A 15,858-nucleotide genomic window follows, 5' to 3' on the forward strand; every position below is an offset into this window, starting at 1 on the left:
TTGCGTGTCATGAACAGTCTCTTTTTCCAGAACCCTTTTTAGCACTTCAAATGCCGTTTAACTTCTCACTACAATTCCCATTTGGGGGTATTACTGGTAAATTTGCTCCCATATCATAAATGACACTCCTGGTTTCATAGAGTCTTGATTAAAGTATTCAAACACAAGGAGCTACTTTATACTCAACAACAGAAAAATATGCACAAGACGAAATTAAGAGATGAATTTAGGACTGAAAATGGTACACACTTTTTTAGACAGTCACTGGTGTCTGGAACAAACTGCCCAGATATGTTGTTAAAGACTCTATGATGAATACTCTAGTATGAACTGGAAGGTTGTGAATTCAAATTTCAAGAGAGACACTGCCCTTTTGTACTTTAGCAAGATACTTCATTTACAGTAGTAAAGGATATGTAGTAAAATATTCTATTATCTAAATGGGCGGAAATATAAGTTGCTTTGGACAAAATCTCCAGCAAAATAAATAAGTACACTCTCAGGTTACTAGTAAGACAGCAACACATGTGGCCTGTAGGGTCTCATTTCCTTTTGTATCTCTTCTTATATTCATTGTCTTAACACTAACCCATGATGATAAAGTCTTAGTTCAGAAATGTATGAAACAGTACGACTGTACTTATAAAAATCATTGGAGAAATATTCTGGGAAATACTCCAAACAGCTTAAACAGTTAAATTGACTATCAAATACAAATAAGAAAAAAATAAGAAGTGAAAGTTAAGTAAGCAAGCAAACAAGCATGGCAGCTTAGTAATACTGACAAGCAAAACTGTGAAGAGGCGTGTTCATTTACAGCCCTGAAGGAGAAGGCATGCAAAGGCAAGTATAAAAAGCTTCCAAACAGCCAACGCCCTTTAACTGCATTGTGTTTTCTGAATCTCGAAGCTTTAGACTTTGTGTCTTAGAATTACACTCAGTCCTGTTCTGGATTTTTGTGATCTCAACTGCAATGATTTCTTGTTTTTACAATGAGCTCATCCTTATTCTCATGTTGCATTATTATCCATTATTAAAATGGGTAAGAGAATATGGCATATTAAAAAAAAAACTTTGGGAATAAAAAATACATTATGTTTTTAACATGCAATGACATAACTGTTTTCTGTAATTAATATAAATGGTATACTGTATGTAATTACATTAAAATATTTATAGTGAAATAGAGTAATTATAAATATTGAATACTGAGTGGCATTTAAAAATCTGTACGAGTTTAAGTATAAACATCTTTAAAGCACGTTATCAGCTACACTACTACTATTATAAAAACACTGAACTATACTGTATATGATAAAAGCACAATGAAGAACAAAGTCTTAATGTTCTACTTAAAGCTTTTGGGACATGCAGGGAAGATTGGAATCTTCACTCACACTTCTGATATGACACAGTCAAACAATGCCTTTATTCATACAAGTCCAGTGTTTACCCTCACTTAACCTTGTCATTATTCATTCTGCAATGAATCAGAAAAGGTGCCGATGAAGTCATTGTTGTTCCCATTTTGACATTTTTGCATGTATTCTTCTAATAATGGCTGCCTGGCATTGAGGAAAAAGTGACTCTGCTGGCTACCGTAGCCAAGAGAGATGGGATCATGCAGATGATGTTTCTGACTCAACTACACCAACACCCAGCCCAGTGTCCTGTAGTGTGAGAACTTTCTTTTGACTCACACAGCTCTATACATGTTCCCATTCCACAATGACTCACAGATGTTACTTGCTATGAGCCCGTCTACAGGAGGTCATAACATATTTTATCCTCTTGATTTCATGCTTGTACATATTCTGTATGGTCTTTTTAGAAATATTATTTTTTAAAATAAAAACAGAATCAAGCCCAGAAAGTATCTGATAAGCAGAGAAGACGTTAGTTGTGACCACAAACTAGTGAATTTATTCAAGAAAAGTAACAAAAAATGGAGAATAGGTCAAATACAAGCCGATACAGATATCAGATTAGTCTCTATCACAAAGTCTTTACAATTTACAATAACTGCCTTGAGGGAAGTTGAAAATAAACTGGTGTAACTGACCATGCACAGAGAACACAGTAACATGTCAGCATTCTCAGGCTAAACAAGTCAGTCAATCACTATCAAATGGGAGCATCATGCATCAATATAGGTGTGTCTAAATAAATTATATCTAGCACCTTTTAAAAATAATTCACTATACATTAATGCCATATAGTTTCTCATTCTAATAAATACTCATTGGGTGGCTATTTAATTTCTGCTGTCAAAGAATATACTGTAGCAGACTTTACAGATTTAATTTAAAAAAATCAATATGCTTCAATAAACATGAATGGAAATCACTTAAATCACTTTCAATACACACCTGCTTCAGACATGATAATCCATTTATTCATTCTGACAAGTCTGTAACATCCATCCATTTTATAATGGTTTCTTCCAATTCAAGGTCATGGGGGAACCAAAGCCTATCCTGACAAGCAATCGACACAGGGCAGAGTGCACCCTGACCACACCACACACCAGCCCATCACAGCGCAACCACACAGAGAAAAAAAAAAAGAAACAAACACACACACACACATATAGGAACATTTTTTTTTCTAGAAACCAATAAACTGAACAATATGTCTTTGGACTATGGGAGGAAACCAGTGCAAACACAGGCAGCACACAAAATATCCACACAGACACAACCCCAGGTCTGGAATTAAACCCAAGGCCTCAGCATTGCAAGCCATTAATACTAATCACCGTGTCACTGTGGCACCCCCCAACTCTATAACATGATCACATTAACTATTCATAGTGTTTCTCTGTGGCCAAAACTGGGATTTGATCCATTGTCTCTTAAGCGTCTGAGTAATCTGACACACTCAGCCCATACCGTACATGCTAAACGGTCTGTTACTGGGTGTGACGATCTTAAATGCTGTTAGTGGTCCTGGACAGTGATATGATTGTCGTCTTACACTGAGGCTTATTCCAGTTCCATAATGGTGCACCAAAACAACACAACAGACATCTTGAACACCTGAAATGTTGAAACTACAAAAAAGTTAAAAAAATTATATCAAACACTGTTCATTCAATGCTAAACCTACAATTAATTCACTTAACAGCACATTGCCAATAGACAGTGAGGAATCAGAACAAAACACTTTGTATAATTTACTGCAAATATAAATAAGTTACCATATTTTTAATAAACCCTTAGCTTTCAGTCTGGATGGATCCAAGGACAACTCCATAAACACGCAATGGTTTTGAAAGTAAAGTGGATATTTTAATGTTTTAGTTTAAACTTGTGGTTGCATACTTATTGTAAATTTTAACAACTATTACCCTGATTACTGAATGGTACTTTGAGTAAAAATATCTCCCTTCTGTTTTTCCTTTTGTTAAAACTTCCTAAATACTGTAGTACACATATATGGAAAATCCTCAGGATTAAGAAATGTGAATTAAATAACACATGGCCTGGTTAAAATCATTTCAAGCAGACGATTTTTTTAAACTGAACTCAGTCAAACAAAGCTTTTTATTGACTTCAGCCACACTGGTGCAAAGAAAAGCTCTTTGCTGCATATAATACCAAAGTATTATGCACACAGGCGCTAACCACACAATAAACTTAATATATAAAGCATTAAGGCCATTAAATCATGAAGTAAACTCACAGCATCAACATTTGCAGCCAAGCACAAAATAGGGCATATAAAGTCAGAACTGCTTCTTTGATAAACCATGATAAATTGTGATTTTTGCTTTACAGTTAAGCAAATGTGTATTTATGACCATGAGATTAACACAAATGATAGAAGTTATCTAATATTTTTGGTTTTTTGGATATATTTTATTTTTGGTTAATTTCATGCATACATTTGGTAGCTTTTCAGAGTACAAAAATCAATATTTGGTTGCATAAATGAGACAGTAACTGCATGAATTGAATTCTGTGACTCAATGAGGTCAGCACACTCTTTGTGTAATCTGAAATGTTGCTAAGCCTTTTCTGCACCCACTTTGAATTCGTCTCTATTTTTGGGAAGTTCTGACTTGAATTCTTTCTTCAGCATGTAAAAATGGATTTGCATGTCTAATTGGATTTACATCTGGAGACTGAATTGACCAGTGTAAGATTTTTCATTTATTTTTTTCTGATGAATTTCTTGGTTATACCTACTGTATATGTTTTTTGCCATTGTCATACTGTGTGGTGATATACCGCTCAATAACTATGGTAGCATTTTCCTTTTACAGAAGCAGACAAAATACTTCTAGAACTTTATTCAGTACTCTATAGGCTCATATTCAAACTTTGAACTTTGTCTTTGTTGATAATGTACAGTAACTAAGGATGACAGCACCAGAATTTATCCTAAATTTTACATAAATACTTTGTCTGTAAGGGCAACACATCTTAAAATTAATTCTAACATAGTATTTATATTGTCCAGTGGCACAGTGGAGCAGTGGTTAGCATTGCTGCCTTGCAGCACAGGAGCTCTGGGTTCATTTCTGCATGGAGTTTGTATGTTCTTCTTGTGTTCCCATGGGTTTCCACCCACAGTCCAGATCCATACTAGCAAGTTAAATGGTTTCTGGGGGAAACTGATCCTGGTGTGAATGTGAATAGGTGTGTACTATGTGTGCCCTGTAATGGACTAGCATCCCATCCAGGGTGTATCCCTTGCTCCTATTGCTTGTCAGGATAGTCTCCAGCCACTTTATTTTAAGCCACTCCAAATTTAAATTGTAGCTTTGACCTTATGCATTGGATAATTTGTCCTGCTGAAAGGTATTTGTCCCAACTTTATGGTCTAAAGCACGTTTTCCTCTACTATTTGACAGTACTTTGTTCACTCTATGCCCCCACCAGTCTTGATAAGCTTCCTAATCTCTGTTGATGAGAACCAAAACTCTGAAATAATGCTTTGGTTACACACAGTGACCACTAAGCTAACAAACCATGTTCTTTTTTATCTTCCTATAAAATAATCTCTAAAAATCTACAGAATTTATATCAATATTAGTGCAGGTTTCACATCCCATTAGAGATTTTTTGGGTCAAAGTATGTTAAAGCAATTAATAATTGTTTGACTTGAAATTTAAATTTGTATATACCTCCTTCTTTTGTTTGATTATTTTGTTGTTCAACAGTTTGAGATCCACTATGGAAAACACTACTGCTATATAAAATAAAAACAAATAAGTAAAGTAATAATATTATTAATAATCCAACACAGAGTGTCCTTTGTATATTACTTGGATACTGGATATGATATTTAAATCACAAATAAACAATCCAGGCAGCAAATGCAAACAAAAAACAATTCAATCTTGTTGTTTTCCATCATTAAAGACTAGCAGAGATCCTGTCTATACAACAAAGCAACAAAAAATCTTTCCATTTATCCATTTCAATACCTTAACAGTAAACATCAAAGCACTGTATTTGTATTATTTGAGTCTTGTATTTTTAATAAACTATTATATTGTCTCATTATTAGAAAGTACTTACAAGTACACTTCTATGATAGGTCACTCTATAAAAATTATGTACAGAAGACATTGAAGGAGCAATTTTAAACGTAATTCATATAATCTTCATTATACACGTTTTTTTTCCCAATTCTTACAGAAATTAATTGATGTCTTGCACATGACATTTACTCTCTGGAACTTCAAAGACAGTTTCTACAAAGATACAGTATTTGCCATACATGTCACCTCTTTAAGTTATTTTTTTTAATTATAAACATTACTGAAACATTGACCATGTGCATGGATACAAAAAAAAACTAAAGGAGACAAAACTGCAAAAATGTATATATTTAAAAGTATACTGTATTAAGGTAACATGAACAGATTACAGTACACATAAAAGATAACAGAATAACGAGAAAAGTAATTACCAGTCTTCCATAGAAAGAGTTCCCACTTGCTGTGCTTCTAGATAAAGTGCTTCCATTTATCTTTTGTGGATTGAACTTAAATGAACCAAATCCATTTATTTTGGACTGACTTTCAGGACCTGGTGAAAAAAATAAAGACAAGGACATAGTGATACACAACATTAGATGAACACTTTCATTACTGAAAATGTTGCAAGTTCTAGAGTTAACCTAGCAAGATGCTTTTTTAGATATTGCGAGAATGTTAAAAAAAAACATGTGGAGTTGGAACATAAAATGGTACTAAACCTGATTAAGAGACCAACATTCCAAAGAAAAAAACATGTTTTACCAGTACCAGTGTCCTCTTCTGTAAATACTCTATATGTATACTCAGTGTAGAAACTGGATGGGGATATATTCCCTTAATTAAAAGTCTCTCATTCCCATAAAAAGTTTCTAGTCTGGTATACTATTCTCGAGCTACAGATCAGAGTAACAGTGGACTAAAATAATGTTTACTTTGGTACAAAATAGTAACAAATAAAAATAAACTTAATCTTCTCATCTTTAAGGCTCAGATTCTAGCACTGCAAAATGCACATTTTACTTATTTGCAGTAGTCACTTCCATTGGAAAATTATCGCTTTCAAAATATTTACTTTAATGGTACTTTTGCTCAATTGTTTCTCAAAATACAAACAATTTTAAATACCAAAATTACACTGAAGAGGAATATGTCTTTAGCACATCTATTTGTCTCTAGAACACAAAGCTCTGAATACCCCCTGTAATAGTGTGAACGTCTGCTTCTACAAATATATATTATTTCTAATAAACGTATACTCATAACCTCATGACTGTGGTTGTATTAAATAACTTCAAATGTATTGAAATACAAAATTAATTAACATGTGCATTCAGTTAAATTACCTTTAAAATTTCCATTTAGTGGAATCAGTGCATAGTAAGTTCGTCTAGGTTAAATATCAGGGATATATTTGTTTTACCTATGTACTGTATGTACAGTATTTTTATCAGGAATAATGTACAATTTAAAAAAACTATTGGTTTATTAATTTAATATATAATTTATCATGTTTAGATTTCTGTACAAAATGATTTGCACTGACAATTCCTGGGCAGGTGGAAAACAAAAAGAAATAAACCACAATTATTCGTGCACTATAATGATCAAATAGCAAGTAATAAAACTGTAGATAACCTAATACACATCTATTAGTGTCTTAACACATACTTGTGAGCTCTGTAATGTCACAATCAACATTTAAGTTTCACATTATATTTTTATATGCAGAGGCAGGAGTTTGTATGTTCTCCCTGAGTTCCGATTGGTTTATTCCCACAGTCAAAAAACATACTGATAGTTTAACTGGCTTGTGGGAAAACTGGCCCTGGTTTGAGTGTGCGTGTATCTGCGTTTGTGTCTATGTGTCTGCCCTGTGATGAACTGGCGTGTATGGATTGCAACTGTTGGTCATTGTGATTGGTTCCGGACCCCCTTAACCCTGATATGGAAGAACAGGTAAAAAGATGAATGGATGGATTATGTTTTCATTTTTTCCTCACAAAATAACCAGTCTTGTGCAAACATCATGGTGTAATCAGTGCCCGGTGTTTAAGTGGAATATTATTATTATTAATAGTATTATTAAATAAATAATAAAGCAGGTCAAATATAACCAATTAGCAATCTTTTTTCCCACTATGTATAAGAAACAATTATACTTCTAGACTTCAGAACATTATAAATCAAGTGCTTTTGAATGACTGGATACAATGCCAATTCACACATGCTACTATGAGTGAGGTGCATGAGCCAGAGCACAATCATTATTCACTCTTACAAAAGAAATAGCATTTCCAATTGACTTGTGCCAGAACCAAGTAATGTAAGGAAACTTTATTTCAAATTACAGTTTTGTTGCAGACATTTAATCTAACACCATTATCCTAAATTTATGAAAATCAAAAATAATCACAATATGCTTTAGTTCAGACAAACTCTGTATTAGATAAATATGATTGACACGTTTGTTTGCTATTAAACAAGATGTCCACATTCCCCTACCAAGGTGAAGCAAAGGGCTCCTACAGTGGGAATGGAATGGAGTGGAGGAGCTTCGCTGAGCAAGTGAAGTTCACTCAAGTGAGAAAACTGACTTGATAACTCTTATGGCAGAGGTAATGGGAAAAGGTGAACAATCTTTCTCCCCAGACTTACATTTTAATACATGGTGTATGTTAGCCTGACAGTTTAAATAACGCAAAAAGAGCTGCAATGTTCAGACATATGTATTTCACTTTGTGCTCGCTTTTGGGATACCATTACAAGAGCTAGACTATAGTTTAGCTACTTTGGTAGAAATAATAAGAACAATACAATCAAATTGCTCAACATAGGATCACACATTTGTGACATGGAGACGTGTGGCTTTGCCCAAAGTTAGATAAAGCACAGCTGGGTAATAATTCTTTTCAACTGTTCCTTTAATTACTGCTTCATTTTATGTAAAAACGTTCCTTTCTTTGATAATGGAATTTGACAAGCTGCTACCTGTCAACCTGTTCTAGTTTCACACATTAGAACATGTTTTGCTGTAAATTCTGAATTATTTTCTATGTGTATCAGTAATTTGCAGTACAACTTAATAAACTATTACTATTAGATAATATACACCGAGATAAAAAAACTCTTGTTTCCAGTTTCATTACTTCTCTCACAGTTCTTTTAAACGGTTTTAATGACTTAAATATCAGTGTACTTCATGGGAGTCTAATTCAAAAGTTGATTTGAATAAAATTCTACATTCTCCTTTAACTGATTCTAATGAATTATGTTTTTGCTACAAACATATAAGAGTCTCAATTATGTCAAGTTATACCCCCAGAGTGATAAGTATTCAGTTTTGAACTAGCCTAGATTTTAATTTTTTGGATTTGTACACAATAAAATAACACACTTTTTCCTTTTACCTTAAAAAAATATTTCTGAAAGGTTGAACTTTTTAGATTTTACTCATCAAGATCTTGTGCTACCACTCAGATTGCCTTCATCATCACATTTAAATGTGATTTAAATACATTTACATTCTTTATATATGTAGTGGATAGGCTTATTAATAATACAGGAATTATTAATAATACAGGAAGTTTGCTGCTCCCTTGCCAGCCTTTCTCTTCCTCTTCTCAGTGGTGCTGGACACAGAGAGAGAAGCCATTCCATTTGCTTCAGATTTAAGGTGTTTTTCTAGCTAATAGAGTTTCCTGATAGGGAACAACTCCCAAGGCTGGAGAGATTCTCCAGCCACCCTAATAAATGGTCATCTCTGGCGCCTTACTGTCTGGGAGATTCCTTGGGAGAGTCTCATCCCAGGTTGTTTACAACCCTAATGCCAGAGAGCATTGTTACTCATCCTCCACTTTGATCAGCCAATCAGGAACTGGTAGGGCAGGGTAACCCCACGTGGGTCTCGAATGCCCGTGACATTTTCAACCAATGAACAACCATAGTTCCTCCAGATAAAACAGGCAGCACAAGGCCCAGAAGGTGGCTCCTCCAGGACATTCTCAGAGTCAGCTCGGACAATCACGTGACGGCCAGTATGTCCGAGTGCCAAGTCTTTACTTTGTTCTAAGAGTCGAGAATGGAAGTTGTCTGCGCGTAACCAAAGAATCCGCCTGAGGTTAGACCAGCAGCAAGCCTCGTGAACTGCTGGTACCCCAACGTGAACGCTCACCTGATCAAAAAGTGAACTATGGTCGGAACTGTCGACAGCTAGCATTCAGGACTAGCGCTAACCGGTCTTCTTCCTGTCTAAAGCGTGTGCACAAACTCTGCTAGTTCAGCCGGGACTAACTAACTACTTCAGCGAGCCCACTGCCAGCGCGCCACAGCAGAAATCTCTCCCTCTTTCTCCCACACCTCACGCTGAACCAGGACTGAACCAGGGCCAGAGGATGTCGACTGGACGCAGCAACAGCCTGCCGCTGTTCCCTTGTGTCCGCGGGAGATCCGAATCCACATTGGATGAGTATTCAGCATTCTGCATTACAGCTCGAGAATTCAATTGTTACCTCAACCCAAATTGCTATCAATTTAATTCCTATGAGTGATGTACTTGCCTTTCAGTATCTAGAAGTTGTAATCAAAGTTCATTAATGAGACTGTATAAATGAATGGTATACTGAATGTATGCCCCCCTTGGTATTTGTATTTTGCTAACCCTCACTCTTAAGATCTGTTATGTTTATATGCACATTTTATGTATTATTAAATGTATTGTCGTGTATCAGTATCCGTGTGTGTGTCTTCCGAGTTATTCCGCAAGGTCGGTTTTCTAATAGCCATCAAAGAATCATTTTGTAACCTACTGCTACAATTAATAATTGTCCCAGTAAATGCACTATACCCCTACATACAGTATATAAGGACATAAACATTTTCATTTCATTTTATCAGGTGAGTCTCAGGCTCTTTATACATAACAGGATTCCTATGATAAGACATATTCTGTAAATAATCTATACATTGTAAAATATTGCAAAAAACAAAGGGGAATTCTAAAGTTTATTCTTGTCCTTACTAGGGAATGTTCCAATTCTTTGAAACAAAGGACAGAGCCATTTTTTATGAAGGGACACATTAAAAGTAGATTTTATTATCCATTTCTTCTTTAAGTAATTAACATGATAACAAAATTCAGATTCCTCAACAAATGAGTAAATCAATTGACTTTTTACTGGTAACCATTGAGAATGCTTACATATAACTACAGTATAGGAAAAAAGGCAGTGAAAACATCATAATTACTAGAACAATATTTATATCTTTTGATTGTTTCTCGAGTATAATTATTCATGTTATAACAACTGTTACACTAAGAACTAAAATATATTGTTACCTATCTATCTTAAACCATTATCATTGCTGAATGCTAAAAGCATTCCACATTATTATCTTAAGAAGAAATACAAAATTATTGCTTATTGTTAATTACTAGTAATATGTTATACGTGAACTATTCACATACCGTATTTGCCTGTGCTCTGTTATTGTGTTAGATAACATGCAGGCAACTCTTTATTAATCTTCCCAGGAGATCTTTTCTTTCCGTGAGCTGACAAGTTCCTGAGCAAACACAGCATCCACTGGATTATCGTACATGCAGTGCCATAGTTCTAATGTAGCTTACCTGTTGCAGGTTCATCAAAGGGAACACACAGACATGTACACTCACACTATGGCCAGTTTTCCCATAAGCTAATTAACCTACTAGTATGCGTTTGGACTCAGCGAGGAAACCAGAGCACCCACACAATCATGGTGAGTACACGCAAAAATATACTTCATTTTCAAAGAGTGCAAACCGTAAAACATCATTAAGTAATAGACATGTAGCTTTTGAAGACATTTTATCACATTCCTAGTAAGCTAAAGGTGTTTTCTAAAACAATTATACCATTGCTCCTTCTAAGACTCAGGCTGGCACTGTGACTGCTAGAGAACTTTTGTCACAACTACTGTAGACATACGTTTTTACTGGATGACTTGGCCTTTTTTCAGGTATTAACCCATATCTGTCTGTGAAATCCATATCAGCTGTAGACCTTTCCGTGTGAGACATTTTATATACTTTTCTATTCATTCTTACAAACTGTTTTCTTTTGTAGATATCCTTTTGATGGTGGTGAGCACCCTTTCAGAACCATTTACAAAGTAATGTTGTACTTCAATGTAGTAAATACAGTACTGTACATAAATAGTAATTGGAAAAAGTAAAGGAATACACAAAATACTACTTTTCTAAAACAAAACATTAAAAATGTTCACAACCATATGATTACGTTTAGAGACTTGTGAATGTAACTGTTCTTGAGAAAAGGTTACCATACACTTGTTAAACTGGCTGTTTTCATACACATAGACAACATTCATTTTGAGCTACTGATAGTGTGGATTTGTAGAAATGGAGGTGTAGAATGAAAAATTAGATCGCAACTTATGTCAAGGGATGTCATATGTACTGCTGAAAAAGTACATTTATTTACCCTGAAGTCAACAGACTAAAAGGATCATTCGGAGCTGCTTTGGAAAACAAAACACCATATCAACCAAAGAAATATCATAAATGTTATTTAAATCTTTTTTTTATTTTGCCACAGAGTGACAACCACCTTCCTCTTTCCCTTAACTTCAGAAAATAGTGCTGAAGGGACAGTTCCTTTTCTTAAAAAGGGGTCTCGTCTACAGAGTCCAAAACTACAGTGAGTGTCAATCACCAAGGAAAACAACAACACTGCATATAAACTTAATATCTTCAAAACATCCCTTACATGCATAAGGGTTAATCAGGTGGGTAGCTGCGTCAGCATGCGTAGGCTGCAAAGGAACAAGTAATAGGTTTATTCCATGCTGAAAAAAAGAAGAAAGAGAACACAACGTTTCGGCCGTGGAGCCTTCTTCAGGTGTGAGGGTTTTCATACACATAGACAACATTCATTTTGAGCTACTGATAGTGTGGATTTGTAGAAATGGAGGTGTAGAATGAAAAATTAGATCGCAACTTATGTCAAGGGATGTCATATGTACTGCATAAAAAGTACATTTATTTACCCTGAAGTCAACAGACTAAAAGGATCATTCGCAGCTGCTTTGGAAAACAAAACACCATATCCCCTCACACCTGAAGAAGGCTCCACGGCCGAAACGTTGTGTTCTCTTTCTTCTTTTTTTCAGCATGGAATAAACCTATTACTTGTTCCTAAGGGTTAATCAGCTTTCACTACAGATTCTGAAGACCATAAGGACTGATCTTCCCCATAGAAAACACTTTTCTGTCTTGCAAAAAGCCAAGGTAGTCTATCCAGAATGTAAACACTCCTCTCCTGAAGAAGGCAGTGTACTGTTCAGGACAGGTCTGTACTGTGCATGATTTTACTGTACTGTACACCTGAAGAAGGCTCCACGGCCGAAACGCTGTGTTTTCTTTCTTCTCTTTTCAGCATGGAATAAACCTATTACTTGTTCCTTTGCAGCCTATGCATGCTGACGCAGCTACCCACCTGAATGATTTTATCTACATCACATTGGAAAATGCGAGTTTTAAATCAGCATACAAAGCTACAGTAAGTCAAGAAATCAGTAACTATGCCACTTCTTGAAATTGGTGTGAAAATGTTCACAATTCTAAACATTAAAAAAATAAACACCCCTTTATAATTATAGTTCACAGTACAGCAACTTAGACTTATACAACAAATTACAGGATGTAGGATGTCCTATTCTAAATTTACTGGCCATTTAAAAATAAATTGTTCACCTACTGTACATTATTTTACCGAATCTGCACCATTAAAGTTTTTTTTTCTTTCAGAAAATAACATTTTTTACACAAGCTTTTACATATTATGTAATGAATCGTGTGACAGATAATTATTATTTAATTTGTTTTAAGCTTCGAACATTGATTAATACAAAAATATTTCTAATAATACATTTGAATTACTGTACATAAACTGCTAGTTTTTATTTAAATTTTATCGTTACTATTATAAAACCTTGGCTTGTCTTTTTTGTGAACAAAAAAAAGGAAAATTAAACCATAAACAAAGCTTACATGTATGTACGCATCAAAATATTTTTTTTCTGACAAAGAAAATGGAAAGTTAAATTAATAGTATATTCCTTGTGCGTAGATACAGATTTTAAAGGGGACTTTGCATAAGGTGAAATATGTAATATTACAAATAAAAAGATAATTGTGCGCCACAGAAACAGAATTTACAGTTCACATAAAACGACGCATGTAATTTGCAAAAGGGCTTGTCTGTAACCTTAGAAATTGAGGTACCGTTCAGCGTTATTATTTTTCATGACATCCAGAAATGAAAAAAACATTTTGTTTTTTTATCATGTCAGAGCTAATTTAATTCCCTACACAACAACAAATTTTTCGTATTTGTTAAAAATACACCTAGAATGTTTTTATTATATATATATAATTACTGTTGTGCATAAAGGAGGCAACAGCATTTAGATAACAAGAGGAACAATTAGGGGCTATTTTTAAAGACCTTGGCTATAGTTGAAAATCTGTTATTAAATTACTGTATGTATGCAAGCCCTTAAAGTAACTAAAGCAAAACGCACACTGTATTATTACTAAGACTTCACGTGACAACATTTTTGTATGGCTATTTCAAACAAACGTTTGTCATACTGGTATTGCCATTTGTGGGTCTTCCTCTTTAAAATACATACAGGTACAGGTAACTTAAAAACAAAACAACCGTTTCTAATGCTAACAGATTTGCACACGCTTAACTTTTTTCTACATGATAACATTTCTGTAAGCTTATGGCCATTTCTCTTTTTAAAACATAATGCTATTTGAATTATTTTAATTTTTTTCACAGCACACATCTTTTTAATACTTTGCTTTCAAACCTAAAACTACTCGCCACTCTTTTGAATAACATCATGGTCACTCAAAATCTATAAACCGAACCCCAGCGCGACGAAAAGCAGTCGAATTCTTACTTGTAGGAGAAACAGGTCCTCCCGAGCCATATTTGGACTTGCTCCTCTTGATTGTGTGCACCTGGTCCAGAACACGCTGTTGCCCTGACCGCAGTTTGCGATCAGAAGGTAGCGCTAAAGACGTGTCATCCACCAGTCCAATATTAGCCATTGCCGATCTGAGCGGCTCGTTAGCCATGCTGAAAGCTGTATCTTCTTGATATAGTTAAAATGGCTTTTCACCCTTTTTACCACAATAGCAACAGTGCGCTTTAATCCTATATCCCAATGTGATCCAGATGCAGTGTGCACTTCCCCTTCTTTCCCTTCCCTACAGCGTCTGGAGTTCTATAACAGACTTACTCTGTACACCTACACCTACCCTATCTATGGTACCACACCTATTCCACGCCCAGAAGCTGAAAGGCACAGTGGCACTGTAATCTACAAAGTCGTGGCTGAAATGTTTACCTGGTCCTTGGCGCACTTTTTACTTGTAAACAATGTAATAGAATGTGTATTTTTAAATGAGGGTCCCACTTTAATATCAATAGCAGTTAATATTTATAAAGATAAGTAGCATGCTTAAAGGAAAAGATAATGACTGTTGTTTTACTTATATGCCGTGAATATTAAGTTCCAAATTTTGAATTTGAGTTTTCTTTACATACTATAATGTTGAGAATATCGACTGATTATTTAATTAAAACAATTTAAGTTTCTTAAACTTCGATCTAGGGCACAGGAATCAAATTGAGATCTGGGAAGTGCAATTGAAGCGGCTAGTTTACAAAAACCACAAGAAGGCCTTGAACACCGATTTATATTTCTAAAAAATCATGTATGTGTAAAAATAGAAACATAAATCACGAAAAAGTCAGAGCTGTCATAGAATGTCTGCTTTTTACAACAGTAGTTTAAAAATATCATAAAGATTTAATATAAGATAAAAATATTTAAAAGTATTAACTTTTGCATTTAAAGTATTTGCATCAGGTTTAATTGGCATCTTTGCTCTTTTAAATGATAGTTTTGACAAGTGATAGTTTTTGCTTGTATTAAATAAAGGCAAAACTACTATTACTGTTGTAAGAAATAATGATTACTGAATTAATTTCAGTTTGTTCTCAAGTGCAAAGTTACAAAAATCACCTGCTAATTCTTCAAATGTTTTAAATGTAAATATGTGTTCATTTTTTTTACAGTCACAGGCATTGAATACTGACAATATTGATATTTACTTATTTAAATAGGAAACTATAGCATTTACACTGGGCGGGGACTGAACACTCTTTCGTGCTAGAAAGTGGTTGTGAACATGGTCTGTTTATTACAACACAGTATGTGAAAGCTTATTTCTTCAACTTAAAAATGTCTACTGTATATAGTTGTATAATAAAAATCACATTTTGTG

The 15,858-nt window shown here is 34.5% G+C and overlaps 1 protein-coding gene across 1 annotated transcript in view; it reads right to left on the minus strand.

Moving 5' to 3' along the window:
• The window catches only part of LOC102695715 (plakophilin-1), a 51,375-nt gene extending 36,544 nt beyond the window's left edge, over positions 1 to 14,831 (minus strand). Inside the window, exons 1-2 of the mRNA XM_006628329.3 lie at positions 14,466 to 14,831; positions 5,924 to 6,042 (exon numbers count right to left, since the gene is read on the minus strand). Of these exons, the coding sequence (XP_006628392.3) occupies positions 5,924 to 6,042; positions 14,466 to 14,643 (297 nt within the window). The 5' untranslated portion in view covers positions 14,644 to 14,831. The remainder of the gene's footprint in view (positions 1 to 5,923; positions 6,043 to 14,465) is intronic.
• Positions 14,832 to 15,858: the final 1,027 nt, after the last annotated feature.

The sequence above is a fragment of the Lepisosteus oculatus genome, chromosome 5 (genome assembly GCF_040954835.1).
Source record: "Lepisosteus oculatus isolate fLepOcu1 chromosome 5, fLepOcu1.hap2, whole genome shotgun sequence".
Classification (NCBI taxonomy): Eukaryota; Metazoa; Chordata; class Actinopteri; order Semionotiformes; family Lepisosteidae; genus Lepisosteus; species Lepisosteus oculatus.